This window comes from Suncus etruscus, chromosome 16 (genome assembly GCF_024139225.1).
Source record: "Suncus etruscus isolate mSunEtr1 chromosome 16, mSunEtr1.pri.cur, whole genome shotgun sequence".
Lineage (NCBI taxonomy): Eukaryota > Metazoa > Chordata > Mammalia > Eulipotyphla > Soricidae > Suncus > Suncus etruscus.
The window spans coordinates 62,935,998-62,958,881 of NC_064863.1; the positions used below are offsets into that span (position 1 = coordinate 62,935,998).

The 22,884-nt window shown below is 36.6% G+C and overlaps 3 protein-coding genes across 3 annotated transcripts; all 3 read left to right on the forward strand.

Moving 5' to 3' along the window:
- The first annotated feature begins 1,056 nt into the window (after window positions 1-1,056).
- Window positions 1,057-2,079, forward strand: LOC126032178 (C-X-C motif chemokine 6-like). The gene is made up of 4 exons (XM_049789865.1): window positions 1,057-1,162; window positions 1,286-1,421; window positions 1,559-1,645; window positions 1,995-2,079. The coding sequence occupies exons 1-4, from the start codon at window positions 1,057-1,059 to the stop codon at window positions 2,077-2,079; spliced, it is 414 nt and encodes a 137-aa protein (XP_049645822.1).
- Window positions 2,080-14,261: 12,182 nt separating this feature from the next.
- LOC126032179 (platelet basic protein-like) lies at window positions 14,262-15,617 on the forward strand. The gene is made up of 3 exons (XM_049789866.1): window positions 14,262-14,358; window positions 14,971-15,106; window positions 15,515-15,617. The coding sequence occupies exons 1-3, from the start codon at window positions 14,262-14,264 to the stop codon at window positions 15,615-15,617; spliced, it is 336 nt and encodes a 111-aa protein (XP_049645823.1).
- A 155-nt stretch (window positions 15,618-15,772) lies between these two features.
- LOC126032180 (platelet factor 4-like) lies at window positions 15,773-18,328 on the forward strand. Its single transcript, XM_049789867.1, has 3 exons — window positions 15,773-15,800; window positions 17,957-18,104; window positions 18,226-18,328. The coding sequence occupies exons 1-3, from the start codon at window positions 15,773-15,775 to the stop codon at window positions 18,326-18,328; spliced, it is 279 nt and encodes a 92-aa protein (XP_049645824.1).
- The last annotated feature ends 4,556 nt before the right edge of the window (window positions 18,329-22,884 follow it).

Here is a 22,884-nt window from a genome sequence, read left to right on the forward strand (position 1 = left end):
CCAAATGTTTATGTGTATGATTCAGCCCACTCTTCCTGGGAAAATTAAGTTGCTTGGGTAAAACCAGAATAGATGCTGACTTGCTGTCAAATTAATTTAAATCCCTAGACTAAACTTCCAGTTAAGTCTCTTAAATTCATTGACTTCCTGTATCTAGCTTCTCCTTGGCTGTCTGGCATAGCTACAGTTTGAACCTTTTCCATATCATCATATTCCCAATATATTGAAACAGAAAACAAGCCATCATCTTCCAGAACAGTTTGATAGTCACTTTCAGGACAAACAAAACAAAAAGCAAAAAAATATTTTGCTCAATATTTGATGTTTAGTAAGAGTACAGTTTGGTTTTTCCAGTAAGACTTGTATTCTTTACTTCAATCGGGATTGAGAAAACTTGGTCATGTTTGTTTAAATAAAGAGTACTAGAAGCAGAGACTAATAAATGAATTCAAGGGCCTAGATGACATATCTGTAAACAGGAGACGGTCTTTCAGTTCATCTCTTGATGATAGTAATAATAATATATATTCGAGTTTTTTATTGCTAAATACCAAATCTGCTACTTTGGTTCTTCTTTCTCTTTAGATGGAGATGATGAGCAGCTTTGTGCAGAGAGGGTGGGCGGGTGGGGAGTTTGGAGATGTTCTGTCCCCTGCCTCTAGAATAAGAATAACCTGCCCTAGCTTGCCACAGACAGCCCAGATTATAGATCCGCCCTCTGGATCGTGCTTCCTCTCCCCAATCTGAACCTTACCTGTCACAGGGTTGGGCCACATCTACCCACCGCGGTACCTGGGTAGCCTGCTCCTCCCAGCTACCCACCCCTCCTTTGCCCAGTTGCCATCTGTCCTCCCCTTGCTTCCCGCCCTCTTCATTTCAGGGAATTTCCCAAGCTTCCCATAGCTCCAGCTTCCTGCCTTGGGGAAGAGAGGGGGAGGAGGATGAAATAAAAGAGATGCAGAGAATTGGGGAGAAGCAGCACAGCTCCAGAGCTTCAAAGCCTCGCGTTTCTGCACAACCGAGGAAGCTGTTGGCTCTAGCCGCTCCTGCACCGCAATGAGCCGCCTGCCACTCCAAGGCGCCCGCTTTCCCTGGCCTCCACGCTCGCTGTGCGCGCTTCTGGCGCTGCTGCTAGTGGCGCAGCAAGGGCCATTGGCAAGCGGTGAGAGTGCGGAGCTCCTGAGGAGCATTCCATCCCGGGTTGGGGGGGGGCCACACCTCACAGAGCTAGAGTTTTCCCTGTCACCTGCCTTGTAATGATCTCTTTTTTTTCTCTTTGCCCCAGCTGGACCAGTAGCTGCAGTAGTGAGAGAGCTGCGTTGCATCTGTTTAACTGTGACTCAATCATCTTTTCACTCCAGTTTGATCAGTACACTGCAGTTGATCTTTCCAGGGCCACATTGCTCCAGATTGGAAATTCTGTAAGTCCTGGTGAGCTGTGATGGATATGCACTGCAACTTTGGCAAGAGGAAATCCCACACTTCCCTCCCCGCGCCCCCAAACTTCCCTGGGTTCTTGGTCCCCTGCACCTCACCTGTTTATCCTTTTATTTTGCAGAGCCACGCTGAAAGGCCGTACCGAGCCAGTGTGCCTGGACCCACAAACCCCTTGGATCAAAGGATTCATTTACAGCAAATTGAACAAGTATCTATCACTTGGATCTGAGCGATTCTTTCATTTCTATAGAAGGGTGTAGAATTCTTTCGGTTCTTGAAATGATTTGATTAGCTCAAATCATATCATACACTTAAGGGTGTTCTTGGAAAGATAGGAAAGTGTTGCTGAAATGTCCTGGGGCGTTCTTCTCAATTGTAAGCATTGAGTGCTTAAGAAGTTAGGCAGAGTTCAATTAGAAATTCTTTTTTGTCCTTAGTAATGTCCTTCAATCTTTGCTTTTCACTGGGTGTAAACTGTGCATTTTAAGATTAGGTTGGAGAAACAGGCAGGGTGGGTGAAAAGTTAGATAAAACTGCTAACAACTCTTTCTCAACAGCAATAACCAGAAAAGCATGAAGAATAAGAACCGGACATTGAGAAGATTGTCCTCTTCTGAACCCGTTTCTGTCAGATCCCAGTGAAGAGAAGAAGGACAGATTTACTCCCAGGAGTCAAGAATCTTTATAAATTCTGTACATCAATTTAGAGGTGGAAAAAATAACCTATGTTGGTTCCTGCTACTCTCTGCTTACAGCTGGAGTAATTAGCATAGGTATGCCTGCAATCTATTGGATATGATTTTATCTGCTATATTTAAAGTCTGTTCCTGGACTGAAAAGAATCAAGAATCACACATTTGTTCAAAAATATTTTAAAGTGACTGGTTTATATCTCGAGTTTATTCTTTATCTAAAAAGTTGTGCATTTTGGATAAGTGACTCATATTATATTAGAATACAATAATTGAGATAGACTATTTACCTTCTGTGCATGAGATAGAAGAACTAGTACTGCTTCTTGAGAAATATGTTATAGAAAACCCTTGCAATTGATTGTATTTTTAATTATGCTACATTAGTAATCTGGGTATATAGTAGCATTATCTGTGTAGAATGAATTTTTCTAATTAGAATTTTTTAAGGTCAAGTTCTATAAGGACGAGTATATTCCTTTTCTAAAACATTAGACACTTGATGTCTTCTAAGTATGGCATAATGCCATAACTTATTCATTCACTTTTAAATGGTATTTATTAGTTATTTTATTAGGAATACTATAAATGTAGAAGTCACTACTATGGGTTAGAGTTGATGAAGAAACTAGGATCTATGTAATCCCCTTCTTTCTAATTTTTATATAAATGGATTTTTTTATTTTTAATAAAAAAGCCTAATGGTCATTTGTAGTTTGAAAGTTTTTAAATAATATTTTTATTTGAATATTACTTGAATACTTTACTTCTTCGAGATAAACACATGACTCTTAAAGATTTGGATATGTTTGTACATGTCTTTTAAATAAATCATTATGATAATTTTGTAATAATTATATATTATATCTTCTGTGTTAAATTCTGTTTTTATTTCATGTTTCATTAACTTCTAGAACTTCTTTGGTTCTTTGGAAAAATAATAAAAGATTACTAAATTTACTGATGTTGCCTTTTTCATTTTGCACGGCTAGAAAATTTTTATTTTTAATGCTACATTATTGTAGAAAATTAGCTACACTAACCCCTGGCTAGCCAACAGGACCTTCATTTCCCAATGGCATCTCATTTAGGAGAGAGAGAACTTAAGTTCTTTTCTCATTACATCATAGCCTAACTAAATTTTGGATTCTTTAGAAAATCACATACATTGTCTCAACAACAGGCTTTCTATTTCCTAGATGTGGTTTAAAACTTATAAAGCATGGGCCGGAGAGATAGCATGGAGGTAAGGTGTTTGCCTTGCATGCAGAAGGTTGGTGGTTCAAATTCTGGCACCTCATATGGTCCCCTGAGCCTGGCAGGAGTGATTTCTGAGCTTAGAGCCAGGAGTAACCCCTGAGCATCACCGGTGTGACCCAAAAACCTCCCCAAAAATTATAAAGCATAGCAAATTAGGCTCGGTGTCATCCATTCCCTGGTTATTAGTTCAATTTAAATTTTCCTCACATCTTCATACTCAGTTTAGTTCTCTTACCGGCATAATTTTTCCCAAGTCCAAGCCTTTATCTACTTTACTTAAAGAGGGAAGGGCCTTATTGTTCTCCAACCTCTAAAAGGAAGCCCAATTTTCCTCAGTACTCATTGCAAACACAACTTTTTCAGCACTCACAGCAGAATGCAGTGTTCCCTCAGCATGTTCCAGAAATTTTAATTTTTCTGACTAGCAAATATTGCATTGTCCTTGTTTACAATTTTCCCTTATTCTACTAAAAGTGCTCCTAAAGCTTTCCAAATGATTGATAGAGTATCCAATTATCCTATTGAATAAATTATCCTGAATCCCAAGTTGTCAGATAACATCCTAAAATAAGAACCCTGGCTCTTGGGAGATGGTAAATAAATTACAATTGCTTATTACAATTACCTTATTTTTTTTTTACATCTTTTCTTCAAGTAATCCAAACAAGTTCTTCACAAAGGTAACCCTCTCCCTTTACTTATAAAACCTACTCTTCACTTTCCCCTTGATAGCTCTTATACCTTTTGGGGGATCAGTTTACCTATTATTTAGGACCTCTATGAGCTTCCCCTTTTTCAAATTAAGTTCCTTTTTTCTTCCCTCAGAGAACTTTGTCCTCTTCCTAAATAATATTTTGTCAGCAATCTGCCCAGAGTGACCAGTAACAGGGGTCACTTAGTATTTTATTCCAACCTCTCTGAAACTTTAGGAGGACATGTTTGTCATATTCATCTCAGTTTATAGGATGATGCTTACCACATGATGCTTATTTACACAAATGAGTGGACTAAGCTGAACAAGCCCCACTGTTTAGCTGTTATAATAGCAATGTCATATAGCTCTTTTTTTAGAAATAGCTTCCTTAGAACAAGCATTGAAATTAAAAGTTAATTTTATCAGAATATATACATATATACTTATTAATATATATTTTCATACAATATCTATTTGTATTTGAGTATATAATAGTTCATTGCTAGTATATAAAACTAAGCTAAATTATCTACATCTTTTTCTCCTTGTAAGACATCAATAAGATTAACATGAGTTTCATTACTATATTTTAATATATCAATATAACAAATAAATAGAGACAGAAAGAAAAAAGATATGAGAAACACTAAACTAAATTTATTATATATAAAATACAAAATAGGGACTGGAGAACTAGTATTGTTGTTAAGGTATTTTCTTGCATGCAGCTGACTCATATTTTTCCCCAGTACCACATATGATTGCCCAGAGCATTGCCAGCATTCTTGAATACCACTATGTGTAGCCCAAGACTAAAAAAGAAAATTAAAGAGAAAATAAAAATTAAAAAATATGTCAATTTTTAATAAAAATGATTGAATTATGGTTCAGGGATTAGTTCAAAGATTTAGAGCACATGCCAGAGACTTGGGTTCAACATTACCACAGTATGGACCTCCTTATACTTGTAGGAGTAACTCCCAAGCTCTAAATTTGGAGTAACCCCTGAACTCTGCCTGCTCTGACCTCAAATCCTCCCAATTATTTTTTTAATTTTTATTGTGGTCAAAGTGAATTACAATTATTTCACAGAAATATTTAAGGCACACAGTGACAATGAATGAAGGGCATTTCCACCACTAGTGTTGTCTTCCCTCTACCTCTATTCCAGCATGCATCCCATATCTCCCTCCTTTACCCTCCATAATGATAGTGTAACTGTTTCCCACTTGCACAGCTTCTTGTAAATTGGGTATTGATTCTGTTGTCGTTGACTATGGGTTTGGTGTTCAAGTTGGATCATTTTTTATTTCCACCAAATGTTCATTCAACTGTTTGGTCTTGGAACCATCCATTTTTCCCCCTCAAATTGTGAGGCTGAACAAAATAATTCTAGTAATGTGGTTCTGTTGGAGTTATGCAAAAAGATAAAGGAAAGGAAAAAAACACAAAATCAAAAGGAGAAAAAGAAAAAGAGAAAAAAGGAACAAGGGGGAGTCCGTCTCAGTGTTATAAATTTTCCTTTAGAAGGAGAAAGGGAAAAGAAACAAACAAAAAAACAGAAACAAAACAAAAACCAACAGGGCCGTTATAACAAAAGTACATAAAGAACAAAACTTAGAGCAACCCGCCACAAAAAAAAACCCCAAAAACAAACAAACAAAAAAAAAAACAGAATAAAGCAAAATCAAACATGAATAAATAAACACAAAAAAAGAAAAAAAGACACCAAACCAGTTACTACTTAAAAAAGGTTTCTTCTTCTTCTTCTTCTTCTTCTTCTTCTTCTTCTTCTTCTTCTTCTTCTTCTTCTTCTTCTTCTTCTTCTTCTTCTTCTTCTTCTTCTTCTTCTTCTTCTTCTTCTTCTTCTTCTCCTCCTTCTCCTCCTCCTCCTCCTCCTCCTCCTCCTCCTCCTTCTCCTCCTCCTCCTCCTCCTCCTCCTCCTCCTCCTCCTTCTCCTCCTCCTCCTCCTCCTCCTCCTCCTCCTTCTTCTTCTTCTTCTTCTTCTTCTTCTTCTTCTTCTTCTTCTTCTTCTTCTTCTTCTTCTTCTTCTTCTTCTTCTTCTTCTTCTTCTTCTTCTTCTTCTTCACCTCCTCCTCCTCCTCCTTTTGCAAAGGCACAGTAAATATTGGGGGAATTAGAATGGGAATTCCCTTGGCCTAAGAGATACATCTTTAAACCATACTGCCAGGGAACAATTACAGACTCCATACCTGCTAATTTTCACATCCCAAGTTCTTTTTATAGCACCAGAGAACTTTCAGTAGGTTATGGATGATGACATCACACCTCTGTAGCTAGAGATCTTGTTATTTGCATAAATTATAGGACAAAGGACAGAAGAGAGTTGTTTATTTTAAAGTTCTAGAAGTTCTATTCCATCCCTGTTGTTGTAATAAGTTTCCATAATTAGTGGTCTTGGTTTTTGCTCAGATCCTAGAACAGAGCCTAGGATAGAGTCTTTCAGTATGGTTCCAGAAGTTCTGCTCAGTTGTCAAAGTCAGACCCCTGGAATTAGAGATCTTGGTTTCTGTACAAATCCTAGGCTGAAGCCTCAGTTAGAATCTTTCTCAGTGGCCCTCGATAGGTTCTGCCCAGTCCATGTTTGTCAAGGTAAGTCTTATGTAGTTAGCCATTTTGGTTTTTGCATAGAGCAAAGGCTGTCATGTCTCCTGATTGCATCAGACTGGTAGGGGATGAGATAGGACAGCTCTCTCTTAGTTCAAGTTGTTGCCGTTTCCTCATGTCAGGGTGTCATATCAAAACTATTGCGAGTTGGTGCCAGAGCGGTATTAGGAATTTCCCAGGGAGGAATTTGGTTCCTGGTGCTGTTGCTGGAACCTGTGTCGATTCCACGTCTGGGCTCTGGGGCTCTGAGTTGGACGGTCTCTGTCCAATCACTTGTAAGTTGGGTCTACATGGCACATGCTCAATTATTTTTTTAACTTATTTAAATTATTTTAATTATTTATTTTTAATTAAAAGTTGTAGTTTTATTTTGCTCTTTTAAAGTAGAAACGCTTCACCTACTTTAAATTGTTACATTGACATGGAGAAACATTAAGAATGAAAACAGTATTGCGAAAGCTGTTTGAACTATAAACCTAGTGTTTTAAATAACCTCTGGTTTGTCACATAAGCTTCTGGATAAACTTAACATTATAATATATAAGTTATATTATAATGTCTTTTGAATAAGTAACCCTTATACTTATTACTCCAGCTCCCAGGATGTCCAGTTTTTGTTTTGTTTTGTTTTGTTTTTGTTTTGTTTCTGGGCCACACCCGGTGATGCTCAGGGGTTACTCCTGGCTATGTGCTCAGAAGTCACTCCTGGCTTGGGAAACCATATGGGATGCCGGAGGATTGAACCATGGTCCATCCTAGACTAGAGCTCGCAAGGCAGACACCTTACCTCTAGTGCCACCACGCAGGCCCTGATGTCCAGCTTTTATCTCTGCCATCTCTTTGGTCCTCTGAGCTCTATGGGGAACTCTAAGAGCAAAGCCAGGATCAGTCCTCAAATGCTGCTGGGTTTGGCCCAAATTCAAAAAATAAAAATCCAAAAAGGGTCAGAGTGATAATACAACTGGTAACACACATATGGTTCCTGGAGCCTTAAAAATAGTGATCCCCTAACACAGAGCTAGAAGTAAAACTGGAGTACCAGTGGATCTGGCTGAAATTAAAAAAATGAAAATAGATTATAGTATATTATCAAAATAGAAAAAAGATTTTTTAAGTATAATGTACTTTAAAAATATACTTTATACTTTTTAAAGTATATTATCAAAACAGAAAATAGTTCTTTCTTATAGAAAGAACCCGAAGTCAATCACAATTAACCAATCTTACTGTAACTACTGCTTTTGCCCTTGAGCAAAATCAGTAGTTAAAATAATTGGAGAAAATTAATTTAATGTATATTTATAAGGAGTATGTAATATTTTCATTTTTGGTGGTGAGATGCTCCCAACCAATGTTCAGTTAGCCTATAAGCCCCTCTTCGCCCAGCTGCTAAGGACTTAATGGCCTGGCCTAATGATTCTGTGTATTTGAACCTTGAGGTGCTGAAAATTACTTGGGACATCTATGTGATCCCAGGGGTCTCTGGTCCTTAAATGCATAGGATCAGGAAACCATGTAATGATAGTTATCAAAGCAAAGTCAGCCTCAATTATGGGATGTACTTTAACTTCTCTTCTAAATTTCCAAGATCTACCTTATATTTTTGTATCAACTTTTAAATATTATACTCACTCATCTTAAGCTCAATTAATATATGAAATCACTGGGAATTGAACACATGCTCAACTTAAATCTACGTTTTATTACTGCCCCAATTGCAGACAATTTCAATGTGTAATTAACATCCTTCTTTATACCAGATTTTTCTGCTAGTCTCTGGGTGTGACACATTCACATACCGGTAATCCTTCAATTCCTAAAGATATGACAAGTTCTATGATAAAATATGACTAGTAGATTTTCTTTTCTTACATCTTTATAATTGTTGCATAACAATCACTCTGTGTAACTCTTATTGTATCTAACTTTGAAAATCCTTCCTGGAGGTTAAACCTTGAGAAATTTACCAGAAAAATGAGCATATGAGAATTTCAATCTACTTCCCTGAGAAAATCGGGAAGTTACTGAGAATTGACATGATTCTTATTTTACTGATGATTGCGGTTTACTTTTAGTCAGCAGAATTAATATCTTACTCCTGAAAAGGATTGTTCATGCTTCATATATGAAGAATGTAAGTGTGATATAGAAAGGCCTAGAGTTTTGTTTGTAAAGTTTTGCTTCTATAAAGTCAAGTTTATTTAATAAAATATTAAAAATTGCAAGAAATTTACTCCCCAGGAAAAAATCCATATTCTTAATTCTGTATCTTTATTGCCACCTAAATGTGTAAGAATTGTTTTTGACTTCCACTAAGATAAAATATAAAAAGAATTGATTTGCTTCCAGGAAGGGAAGCCCAGTAAAGTCTTCACAGTTTTTGGTGTGGTACAATGTTATAAAAATTACACTCCAAATATCAGTTTAATCTTGGAAACTTATTAAAAATTTCCAGTCCTCAAATGTGTCAGTTTATTGCTAAAAACAGTTAGAAAATGTGCACTAAAGACTAATTCTGGAATAAATTAGATCAATGACAAATGTTGATTACTCCCTTCCCAAGTGTCTCTTTTGTCTGGGGATGTTCGGAGATGGGGAATGGGATAGATACGGGGACCACACCCTGCTGTGCTCAGGGATTATTTCTGGTTTTGCACTCAGGAATTATTCCTGGATGTCTGTGCATCAGACAAGTGTTCAACATAGTTTACTATCTCTCAGGTCTTTCTCCTAAGTCATTAATTTAAATCTATCTATCTCTCAGGTCTTCCTCCTAAGTCATTAATTCAAATTTTACTTTATGAATAAAAATCTAAGATCTTTGTATGTTTAAGCATCCCCAATAAAAATTTATATATATATCTATATGTATCCACATTCTATTTGTGCACAAATTATTTCTTTTTAGTATGCTTATGAATTTGTTTCTAAAAGCCTTTTTAGTAAAGTAATAAAAACATGCATGATCTTGATATGTTTTATAATATTTATATGGTAATATTCTCAATGTATATGTGTATTTGCAGTCCACAAATATTTATAAATTAAACATTCACAAATTTGCTAGTCTTGTTATATAACCTGATGGATGACCTGTGTAAAAAGAAAATATTTCTAAGTTAAGGTGTTTTGTCAGCAAAATTAGTATTCTCTGACTTGAAAAGTAGATGGAAAGAAAGTAGATACTTTAAAATTATAGAGAAATAAACTTTTAGGTATGATTATATGTACTCCAATCTGAGAGTTCATGTAATATGCAGAAAGTTTATTGAGGAGTGCCCTATAATTAATACTTTTAAGGAAGTAAACAAGCAGAATTGAGCAAAGCTACTGTTACTAGAAAAATCAAGAGATCCAAGAAAATTTTTTGCACTAAAATAAATTTGAATTATTCTAAATTGTGGTAAAGAAGGAGATCTCTAATCCACCATGGACCAGTTGTTAGATTACATTATGTCCCTTAAAGCGGACATGACCTTGGGTACTCAGTTGCTTAGGGCTATGAAATAAAATAAAATCCAGAGAGGGTCTCAGCTGTTGGGGGCCACTATTTCATAGCAGCTAAAAAAAAATCTGTGGCTTCCTATTTAGAGGACCCTGAAAGGAGACATAGGAGGTATATCAAACTTTCAGTGCCTAGTCCAGAGAGATCATACAGGGATTAAAAACCTGTCTTGTCTGCTAGACTCTAGCTCTATCCTCCCTAATATCCCTAGGAATTACCACTAAGCATGGCCAATTGTAAACCATTGAACACAAGTAGAAGTTCAAACTTCACTCACCCCAAAAATCCCGACCCCCCAAAAGTTGTAGGGACTAGAGAAAGGGTGTAAAGAGAAAGGAGGGGAAGAGAGACAAGAAAGAGGGAACAAGAACAGAGTGCAAATGTTGAGTCTCTTATTTTTTTGTTCTCTTGTTACTTCTTTACCTTCTTTCTCTTTCCAGAGCTCCTTATATCTCTCCATTTTTTTTTTACTTCCTGGGTATGCTTGAAGGAGAGCAATGGCGTACACAGAGTTGGGTAAACTATGTCTAGTCATAGAGGAGCAGAATATTCATGATGAGGGAGGTCTATTATTGGAATAGATAGGTTCATTCTAAAAATGAAGAGGCTATCGATTTTCTTTCTGGTATGGCAGTTTCAGAACCATCACAGTGATTTTAAGAGGTACAGTCAGAGAAAAGATTCCATGCTAATTTTTTATGAAGAGCATAGAAATATAACCACATAACCATTTTATTTTGTTTTAATTATTTTGATTTTGTTTATTTTGGGACAATATCTAGTAATGCTCAGGTCTTTTACCTGTCTTTGAGCTCAGGGATCACTACTGATAGGGCTTAATGAACCTTATAGTGTTCCAGAGATCAAATCTGAGTTGATTATATTCAAGGCAAGCACCCAACCCCCTGTACTATCTTTCCATCCCCCACAATGCTAATATATAATGTAATATAGTATATAACAAGCTATAGGCATTTAGGTGGCTCCATTGAATTGTAGCGTGGAAAGTAGGGAAAGTGCCAAGTCTGAAGAGAAGGGAAGATAAAGTTAACAGTTTGCTTTCCTTATTTTAAAAGTGCCAAGGTAGGCACATTAGATGATGTGATTATATGCTTTAGTGTTTTTTGCTTGTAGATATTAAAGTTGGAGGAGGGATATTATTCAAATATCATCTTGGAGTGTGTCTAAGAGGAGAATGAAGACAATCATAACATAGCTCAGTCATCACAGCTCCAGTACAAAGGCATTTTTATCTTTGTAATGGCAAAAGAAAGTCTCTTTTTCTCTGTCTCCCTCCCTCTCTTCCTTCACTCATTTCCCCTTCCTTTCTTTCTTTTGCTCTTCTTTTATTCCTGAGAAGAAAAATGGTACCACTAAAGAAGAAGAAAAAGGATGAACAAACTTCTCCAGAAGAAATCTCAGCCATGGTAACATCAACCACCTTCTATGTTAAGGAGGTTATTGAGCATTTGTCAGCCATTCAAGCTGTTCTCTAACTACTCAAACTTAAGTGAGTTCAGAGAGGCTAACAGAAGAATCCCTGGATAATAATATACAGAATTACTAGAAATTAAGAGGCTATATAAATCATTCTACTTGGCTTGCCACATATAAAGGAGAATTAGAAATGAGGCATCATATTTTGGATCTCAACAAAATGGAAATGAAGTCTCAGGTCTGTGCAGCTGCAATATTCTCTGTAATTCTAGACAGGATGGCATTTCTCCTTCAACTTCTTCACCTCCTCCACACCCTACTACATTTCCTCCGACTTTGGGAGCAAAAGTTCTCAATTGACATGGATGCCTAAGTCACAGGATGTTTCCTTCATTCTTGAGAAATGTCAATTTAATACATTTTGTATAAGGCAGAGTCAATATTTGTACTATTTTAGTTGATTAAACCCTCAAGTGTTTTAGTTGGTTTTTTTTTAAGTAGTTAAACAATAAAGTTTGGCTTGAGTTTTAGAAAACTTTGTGGTTTCCTGAATGACTATCCTATTTATTTATGCAAATGCTTAAAGGAAATAGAGGAAAATGAGATAAAGTAAGTGGTACTTCCCCCCAAATTAAAACTAGGGTTATAAAATATAAGTCATAAAAATAACATGTCAAGTTATTTTAAACATCAAGAATCATATTATTTTTAAAAAGATCTTTAGATATATAATTTTGTACTTAGATGTGTACATTTAAACACACATTTGTAAACCAGTTGGTGAAGCTTATCAGCATATAGAGTTTTTATTCATGATAATAAAATGATACAAGTAGTAGCAATAGCAGTAGTCAGTGTAGATTAGAATTCATATCCCATTGCCTTAAAAATATGAGGCCTTACCTTTTAAAATAACTTTTAAAATGATGTCACACAATGCAAAGATTTTGTAATGCCTCCCACAAAGTAGATGCCTAATAGATATCTAGTGAATAAGTAAAAACTGGCAAAATGTCTTTTATCTCAAACATCAATCTGTAGGCTAGTAATATTTTACTGATTCCATAAATTTGTTACTGAGTACTGGTGAACTTTACTGATGTATCTTTTGCAACAAAATGTATTTGTTGATTGACATCGTTGCATGCTTACTTTTTTCCTTAGTACTAAATAAACCAAGAAAGAATTCTAGGTTGTGTTTGCACTGGGGTGGGAGTACAGAAAAGTCCATAAATGTAGTAAAAAATAACTGTTGGGGACTGCAAATTGTGACAGAAAAAACTAAAAGTCTCTTTGGAGGTCATCAGGGACTGTAGTAAGATTTCATTTTCAAAACTGGAAAGAATTCTGACTACATATTTTGAATGGACAAATAAAAGCTGTATAATGATTCTGTTTATATTTTAAAAATCTATCCCAGGGGCAAATAAAGACAATAGGAGTTAATGTGCTTGCCTAACATGCTTCAGAGCTGTTTAGATCCCCAGCACCACATCTGGATTCTGCCCTCACCCCAGTAATGCCAGGAATGATCACTCAGCACAAAGCCAGAAAAAGCCCTCAGAATACGCTTGAGTATGTCTCAACCACCCAAAAAAAAAAAAAGGAAGAAAGAAAAATTAGTCTGACTTCTATGTATATATTAATGCATAAGTTATATGTTTCTGACAGTATAGTGAATAGAAGTGCAGAGACTAGAAAACAAATGTCAATTCTTATCAATGTCACAATAGAAAAGCAACAGAAATCAGAAAAATATGAAAAACTTGTGTTTTACATTCTACAGATCTGCAGAGTAGAAATAATTTACAATAAATTAAATGATGTGCCTTTCTGTTAGCTTAGCATGAAAAAAAATTAAGTGTGCTGAAGTTTGACTTTTAAGGTATACAGTAAGAGAACAAATAAAGTAGCTTATTTTATAACAAAAGTTAAGTTTTCTCTTGGTTTCTGGATTAATAACAATTGGAAGGCAGAAGGCAGTTTCTAAACTAATAAGTCTTTGATGATGATTGATTCATATTTCATTAACCTGCTCCAACATTGAATAACAGACCAGGATGGGAATATTTGCTTATTTTGGCAACTGGAAAGAGAAGGTAACTTTTCATGCAGGGGGCCACAACCACATATTATTGCTTTCACACACACACACACATAGATATATATATATATATATATATATATATATATATATATATATATATATATATATAATAAAAATACAAATTATAGAACAGGAAAGGCAGAGCATATTACAAAACAAAGACACAGAGTTCTCAAATCCCTGAGTTGAGTATCATATATGTGTGTAAGGAAAATGGAAACTAAGAAAGGGTGGAGGAGCAAAGTGTTCCCAAAGTAAACTTGAACAGGAACTGTGGCTTGGATTATCTTGCTAGCTACAATTTAGCTACCCTTATATGTAGACACATATTCTCATTTGCCCCTCCCTTGTCCTTTCCCCTATACCAGTCATGAAAGGAATGGGTATAAAAGAAACCAGGACTAAGAGTGGAAATTCAGTTAGCTGTAGATTTCTGGACAGCCAATTAATCTCACACCGAGATACCTTGGTTCTGGGAACAAATCAAGCTCATTTCTCACTATGAACCTCAGACCTAATACCATCAATTTCTCCTGTGTGCTACAGATGCTGCTGTTGTCACTGCTTATGACCACTCTGCTTGCCTCCAGCGAAGAAAGTAAGACAAACTTTAGAACTGTTTCTGCTGCCATTGTGTTTGGGGGACAGCTTCCTTAGGTGCTGGAAAGGGGAATTGTACTGAGAAATCTAAAGCAGTGTTTCTTAACTTTTTTTCCTCACCGGGGTTCCCTTCCAACCTTGTTTTCTTTCTGTGGCTTCCTTGGCCCACCGTTTTTCTCCTTAGGTTTTTGCAAAATGGAGAATCACCTGGGTCCCTTCATGAACTATCCGTAAGGACTCTGGTTAAAAAACTATATTCTAAGTAACTTAGCCACTTAAGCATTTTGCTAGGGTATTTTTTCTAATGAAAGGTTCATGATCATATTCACAATGATCTTATTAAACCCGTGTAATTAAGAATAGAGAAAACTGGGGACCAAGCAATAGTACATTGGGTAGGGTATTAGTCTTACATATGGCAAACCAGGGTTCAATCCTTGACATTCCATGTGGTCCTCGAACATCACAAGGAGTAACCCCTGAGCACCACTTGGTGTGGCTCAAAACAAACAAACAAATAAAATAGAATAGGTAGAACTAAATAAATAAATCAATAGATTAGATTCCTGAAATATTGTGACTACTAACGGAACCTTTCTTTACACCCTAGGTACAGGAGCAGCAGAGGACAGGCACATTGAACTTCGCTGCATGTGTGTGAACGTCATCTCTGGTATTCATCCCAGCAATATCCAAAAGTTAAACGTGATCAGGGCAGGACCACACTGTGCCCAAGTCGAAGTGATGTAAGTCTCTATTTCTATTATGTAACTTGATTAGACAAGACACACAGACACACAGACACACACAGACACAGACACACACAGACACAGACACACACACACACACACACACACACCTCTGTCCATAGATTTTTCTTTTGTTTTTGGGCCACACAGGGTGATTCTCAGGGGTCACCCCTGGCTATGTGCTCAGAAATCGCCCCTGGCTTAGGGGACCATATGGGATGTTGGGGATCAAATCGCATCCTTCCTAGGCTAGCGAGCAAGGCAGAGGCCTTATCTCTTAGGATCATAGCTCCGGCCTCCTGTCTATAGTAGTTTTTTTTTAATTCAATTCCATTGAATTCCTTCTGATTATCAGGCCATACATGCATTCAAGTATTCGATAACCAATTCTATACTTTCTTACAGAGCAACACTGAAGGATGGGAATGAAGTCTGCCTGGACCCAGAAGCTCCCAGAATCAAGAAAATAGTACAGAAAATTTTAGAAGGTGATGGACCAACTAATTAGTTATCTTTCTGTCATATCCTTTCTTCTCCCTGAAAAGCAGAAGCTTTAACTTTCTAGAATTCTTGTTTATCTAGGGCAACTTTTTATGCCATATTAAACTTTGGATATGTTTTTTTTTCTATATGAAATAGTCACATTTTATTATGAGAAGGCTGATGGCTAGAGATGATGGAGATGATGAAAGCAAGTCTAGTTTCAAATAAATTGTGCTTTATCTTTCAGCTGTTTGCTAATGTAGTACTCTGATTTACATTTTTTGTATTTTTCTTCATAAATACATTTGTGAAAATTTATATTGCTGTACTTCATTGTATAACTAGACATACCATGATGTTACAAGAGTCTAGTGATCAATGGCAATAGGAATCACAGAGGACAGCCTAAAGCATTTGTTTAATGTTTGCCAATATATTTAGGATTTAATTGTGCTGAAATGAATAGGACTAAGTCCTTTGAAATGTCAAGGAATGGGAGATTTATAAAAAGGAACATTAGAGACTCAGGAATTAAATTGAATATCACTGTAGAAGTCTGATTCTGCTGAGCATGAAGGTAAACCTGTTTCTTATAGCAGGTCCTGATACCTTCCGCTACTTTCATCATTGCAACTGTCAGTGTCTGTTTTGATATGCCCCAATCAAGAGTCAAAGTTATTTCTTTTTCTGGAAGGAGGAATAGTCCACATTGATCTTTTCATCTTTTCTGGGCTGGATTCAGTTGAATATCCTTTACCTTCTCTTCTACTCCCATATCTCCTAAATCTTTCTAAGTCCCTCTCTGATTCTGGCAATAGTAAGAGCCAAGATAATCACATCACTGGTAGGGGACCACTTCTTAGAAAGCATTAAAAATGTTTCTTGGAACCTTATAGATCTAACTGATCTAGAAGGGGAAGAAATTAGAAAGTTGCTTCCCTTAGAAAAATAATTTGTGCAAATGTTGTAAAATTTAATGACTGTAGTTTTGTCTTTTTTATTTATTTATTTTTTAGTTGTTTTGGGTCACACTCGGTGGCACTCTGGGGTTATTCCTGGTTCTGCATTGAAAAAATGCTCCTGGCAGGCTCAGGAGACCATATGGGATGCCAGGGATCAAACCTAGCTTCGTCTCAGGCCAGCAGCATGCAAGGCAAATGCCCTACCACTGTGCTATCACTCCAGACCCATAGCTTTGTTTGTTTTATTCTATAATCTTATAGAAAGATCATACATGCTTCATCCTTAACATGTCAGCATCTTTGATTAGTCTATTTTGTCTTCTTTGATTTTTGTTAGACTGTGCACAAAGCCTAGAAGCCCAGAATATTTTAGCCTCAGAAAGAATAACAAAGATATAATCACACACATGGCCTTTATTAAATGATTGTATGATTCTATGTCCCATCAAAATAGAAAGGCTCTACAAGGAGAAGGAGTAAAGCAGGGAAAGCTTTGTCAACAAATGGTGCTGGGAAAACTGATTAGTCATATATGAAAAAATTAACTTAGAGCCCTTTCTCACTCTAACCAAAAACACTCAATTTAAGAATGATCAAAGAAATTGATATCAAGATTGAATCCAAAATTATGTTAAGGGAGACAAGGTAGAACCTTCAAGCCATTAAATCTAGAGACATTTTCAATTCAATACTTCATTCAATTCAATGCATTTTAACTTCAATATAATTCAATACCACTGATCAAAAATATGGAAGCAAAGGCAAACAAATGAAGCTAAACCAAGAAGCTTTTGTAGAGCAAAAGAAACAATGAGCAGAATAAAAAGGCACTGGTTGGAAATATTTTCCCACCATTCATTTTTCTTTTTAAGACACCAAAAGGACACATCTACATAACACAAGTGCCAAAATATGTAGAGACAATCAACAAAACATGGAGGAGCCTCTGAGCACATGGTACTACAAGAGCTGGGAGAAGGGAAGGGATAAAATACTGTCTAAGCCCTGAAGGTGAACAGTGCAACTTGCACTATGGAGACTTATTTCTTGGACATGAGCCTCCAAGCCTCCAGTCTTTAGCCCAGCTCTGTAGTGCTGCTACTGGGGTTGCTGCTTCTGCCTGCTCTGGTTGCCCTGCATGAAGGTGAGAAGGGAAGCTAGGAAGGGAGTGGCTGGGCTAAAGAAGAATCTGGAAATCCCTGTGGCAGGGGAGGATTCTTTAACCCTGGTGAGTACTAAGTTGCTAAGGACAAATACTAAGCCTAGAATTGCCCTGTGGATTTTATTGTTTTTTTTTTCTAAGGAAATGATTTGTCGATAAGGAATGAAGTCAAAGGCCATGAGAAAGATCCTTAATAAAGTTTGCTCATTTATGGAGTCCCCTTTCTCTACCCTACTTCAGCCCCTTACTCAAACCTAGAAGATCCTGAAAAAATGAATAGAGACCTTCAGTGCTTGTGTGTGGAGAATGCTTCCCAATTTCACTTCAAACACATCTCCAGCCTGGAGTTGATCAGGGCCAGTGTCTACTGTCCTAACATCCAACTGATGTGAGTTCTTGTTGGTTCTTCCATGCCCATCATCTGCTCCTCTGCTTTCCTACCACTCTGAGTCAACCCCTCAAGCCATGTTCAGTTCCAACTACTCATAGACTGCCTTTTTTCTTGGCAGAGCCACATTAAAGAATGGGAGGAAGATTTGTTTGGATCCTCAAACCACTCAGAATAAGAAAATAATCAGGAAACTTTTGAAGAGTCAGCTACTATCTGCATAAATCTTTTACGTGGTTATACAATGAGTTCGTTTCATTTTGTTTTCTCATTTTCAATCTAGCTATTTGAATCTATTTTTCTTTTAAATTTTAAATAAATAAAGTTTATTTAAAATTTTAAATAAATAAAATGAATGAGTGCTGTGGTATATTAAAAATGTTTCTTGGGCCAGAGAGACAGCATAGTGGTGGGGTGTTTGCCTTGCATGTGTCTGACCTGGGAGGGACCTAGTTTGAGTCCCAGCATTCATATGGTTCTTAGCCTACCAGGAGTGATTTCTGGGTGCAGAGCCAGGAGTGACACTGCTGGATGTGGCCCAAGAACCAAAAATCAATAAATTTTTTTTAAATGTTTCTTCTTGTGGGAAGTTCTCCCAAGCAGTGCTCAGGGGACCAAGGACACTGAAGGATATTCAACCAATATAATACTCCACCCAGTTCTTTTTAGAGTTCACTTGGGTTCCTGAGTATGGAAGATCCCACCACTATGATATCCAGTCCTCAATATTTTTCTTTTTTTATGATGGGAAAGGGTGGTCCAGGGGTTCTCAGCAAGTCAGGTTGATAGTTCAAAACAGGAGACATAGTATGTGCTGAGACTCAGGCACATTCATGCAAGGATTATGAGAGAAACCCTGGTGAGGCTAAGGGACTCTAGGGCTGTGCCCACATAATGTTGAGGAACTATATGGTGTTGGATATTGAATCAGACCCATGGAAGGCATATGCTTTAACCTTTATACTATCTCTCGAGTTTTCTCAAAACATTTCTTAATAGAGCAGAAAAATCTTATTACTGCACACAATTTCAAATAAGAAAATATCTTGAGAGATTGTAGACATAAAACAATGGCTGAGCACATGCTTTACATGTCTGAAGCTAGGTTGGATCTCTGACACCACATGGTCCTTGAGCACCACTAGAAAAGACCCTGAGCACAGATATGGGAGTAGTCCCTAAACACAAATATTTCCAGAATTTTAAGCCTAAGAAAGGTTTGGTGTCAGATGACATCTTGCTATTAACCCCAAACAAATGTATTCTTCCTTCTTCCTATTTTCCATAAATCTCTGTTTTGATATGTAAAACTCCACTTGTATCACTCTGCCCTGACACAATATCACCTATGATTCTTTTACATCCTTAGTAGCAGTGATTGCTAGGAATTAGCTATGACAGTAACTGGTTTAAAATTTTCTCACCATCTTACTTGATGCTAAAAGTTATTTTTTTTTTTTTTAATTTCCCCAGCTCTTACCATGGCTATGCAAAATAACAAACACTTTTAAAAGTTCTGATCTGGGATTTCTGCCTCTTGTAGAGAACAATAGAGCAGGACTTATATGCTTATATACCCCTTTCAATTTTTGAACAAAAGAGGGGTAATTGTTAGATTATACCTTATTTTACTCAAAACAAAGATCATCCATAGTTTCTTTGGATCTGTTTGTTTACAATTTGGTTTCACCCAAAACAAAGATTATCTCAGGCTTCTTTGTTATACAGAGATTTACATGCAAACCTGAGCAGAACTGGTTTAGGATAGTCTGTGCTTTTTGTTCTTACTCTAGCCTTACTTTTCCACCTGGGTGTGGTCTCTGTGTATCAATAAAAATAACATGGGCCCGGAGAGATAGCACAGCGGTGTTTGCCTTGCAAGCAGCCCATCCAGGACCAAAGGTAGTTGGTTCGAATCCCGGTGTCCCATAAGGTCCCCCGTGCCTGCCAGGAGCTATTTCTGAGCAGACAGCCAGGAGTAACTCCTGAGCACAGCCGGGTGTGACCCAAAAACCAAAAAAAAAAAAAAAGAAAAAAAAAGAAAAAAAAAGAAAAAAAAAAATAACAGTTATGGCAGGCTGTTGGATCTTGGTGTGAGTTATAAGATTGACAGACTACCTGTATTTCACCCTCAACCTGGTTTGAATTATTTCATGAGTGATCCTGATTTAGAATTGTTCACCAGGGTTGGAATTTGGTGCAGGGATGATTTACAGTTTGATTTAATGAAGATTGGATTTACTTGATTTTAGATGTTAAGTGATACATATTTGCATATTTACACAGTTGCACTATTTTAAATCCACTTAGATCATTTTAATGTTGTCTTTAGCGTTGCCAATAATAAATTGTACTTCTGGGAGGTTCGTTTTTAAAATAAATTAATGAATAGGAGTTCTGAGATAGCTGATGATCTGAGCACATGGTGTACATAAAGGAGGCCTGAACTTGATTCCTTGAGAACTGTATTAGCTACCTCTGAAATCTGAGCCAAGGGTAACTCCCAGTTGTCACTGGCTGTCGCCCAAAATCAAAATCAAAATTTAAATGTCAAACAGTAAGATATTGCATAATTTTTAAAATGTATATACCTGGTTAGAGTATTAGAAAAAAAATACCAGAATCATCTGCTACTTATGAAAAGTATTGCTGTTTTCCAGAAAATTACATGAAAATACCTTAGTTCTCATTGCTTTTTAAAAAGTCTTGGCATTTTTACAAAAACAAGATGTTAAAAACAGTTTAAAATCCATACTACTACTACTACTACTACTACTACTACTACTACTACTACTACTACTACAACATATAATGAACCTTGCAGTTAGTAAACCTACAGGTTGTGTTCTTATTACATTACAATTGCCATCTGTATTACTCTAATCATGCAAAATCCTAAGTAGACTTTTTTACTCTGTGTAGTCTCAAATTTAGCAAAATTTTGTTTGCAATTTACCACTGTTTCTTGAATCCCTTTACATTGACACTTGTTCCTTAAACATTTGAGACCTAAAAAGAGGAAGAGGTGTATGATTCTATTTTCATTCATACTTTAGAAGAAGCTTCTAAACTTTGGAGGAAATAGGAGGTATTACTGTATAGAGTGATTATCACCTGTTATTTCCAAACTAAATCACCACTAACTGGATGACTTAGAAAATACATATTTGATGCCTCCCAATTATAGAAGTCACAAATGCAAAATGAACCTATATTCAGGGTGTCCTGAGGCTGCATTCCTTCTGAAGGTTCTAGTAAAAACTCTCTTTCTCAGGTTTAGTGACCATCTGGGGTCCTAGGCTTGTGATCCATTTTTTCCATCTTTAAGCTAATGCCAACTTCCATATCCAAGTAGCACAACCTATTTTTCCTTGAACCCTTAATTTGCAGGTCCCTGAGGATTAGGTTCATCCCCGGAGATCATCTTTCCATTTCAATTCTTTATTTTGTTTGTTTTTGCTTTTGGGTTACACCCAGTGACCCACAGGTGTTACTCCTGGCTATGTGCTCAGAAATTGCTCCTGACTTGGGGGACCATATGGGACGCTGGGGATTGAACCTCTGTCTGTCCTAGGTCAGCCACATGCAAGGCAAGTGCCCTACCACTGCACCACTGCTTCAGCCTCTCCAACTCAATTCTTAACACATCTGTAGAGTTTTTATTGTTACATGATTTTTTCACGGGTTCCAAAGATTTGGGCATGGACTACTCATAGGACATTCATTATTCAGCCTATCACAATGGGCAAGAAAGCAGAATCGAATTTATGCAAGGATTTAAAGTAAGAAAACTTCAGACTCTTGCTCATGGTTAATGTAATTTTTATGTACAGTGACACTATTTCATTTTGAGATTGGTTTAGACTGGTAGGAGAGCATGTTAAACAGAATTATTCATGATCTTTGTTGGAAGCAAGTATGTGTGGTTAGGAGATACTAAGATGGCTGATTACTGAAATAATCTAGAGGCACATCAAGAGGCAGAATTTTATAAATTTGAACAATGCGTTTTATTTTCATTATAGAGTTCCATTGTAGAACCTCAGAAATATCAAGAAATCTATCAAGACCACAGCACAGGGTGAACAGATTAAAGGTAAACTCCAACTCCCTGTTTTTCTTTTATCTAATAATTTAGCTAATTCTCCGGAGAGGAGATATATGGTCCTTTAACTTCAGTTGGCTGGTTCTTGAACAACTAAGAGGTTAAAGCTTAAAACACTTACCATAGTGAAAAATCTATATATAAATTTGATTGCCTCTAATATACACAGTCCATTAGGGCATTTTTTTATGTTAGATGTATTGCAGACTGCATCTTACAGAATAATTTAGCAAGGAAACAGAACTTTATCACATAGTTAAAACTAAGTTTTTATTTTGAGTTTACAGGGAAACTGCATTCCCAGAAATAGTACTCAGCAAGACAATGCTGATGATTCAACAATTTTGGAGCATATTTTTGTAGAACTCCCACAAATAAATTATAATAAAATAAATTTTAATGAATAAATAAAATAAAATTCTAAAACAAAGGAAAGGGAAGAAAAATTGAGGCATTTAAGCATGTTATGTAGTGATTTATTGTCTACTTTGAAACCAAGATCTGGTAGCATTCACTGATATTTCTCAATAGGCTTTTGAGTAGGCTGAGTGTTTTTTTTTACTATACAGTGAGATATTAATGCAGTTTATAAGTAGTCAGAAGGAAGGAAGGAAGGAAGGAAGGAAGGAAGGAAGGAAGGAAGGAAGGAAGGAAGGAAGGAAGGAAGGAAGGAAG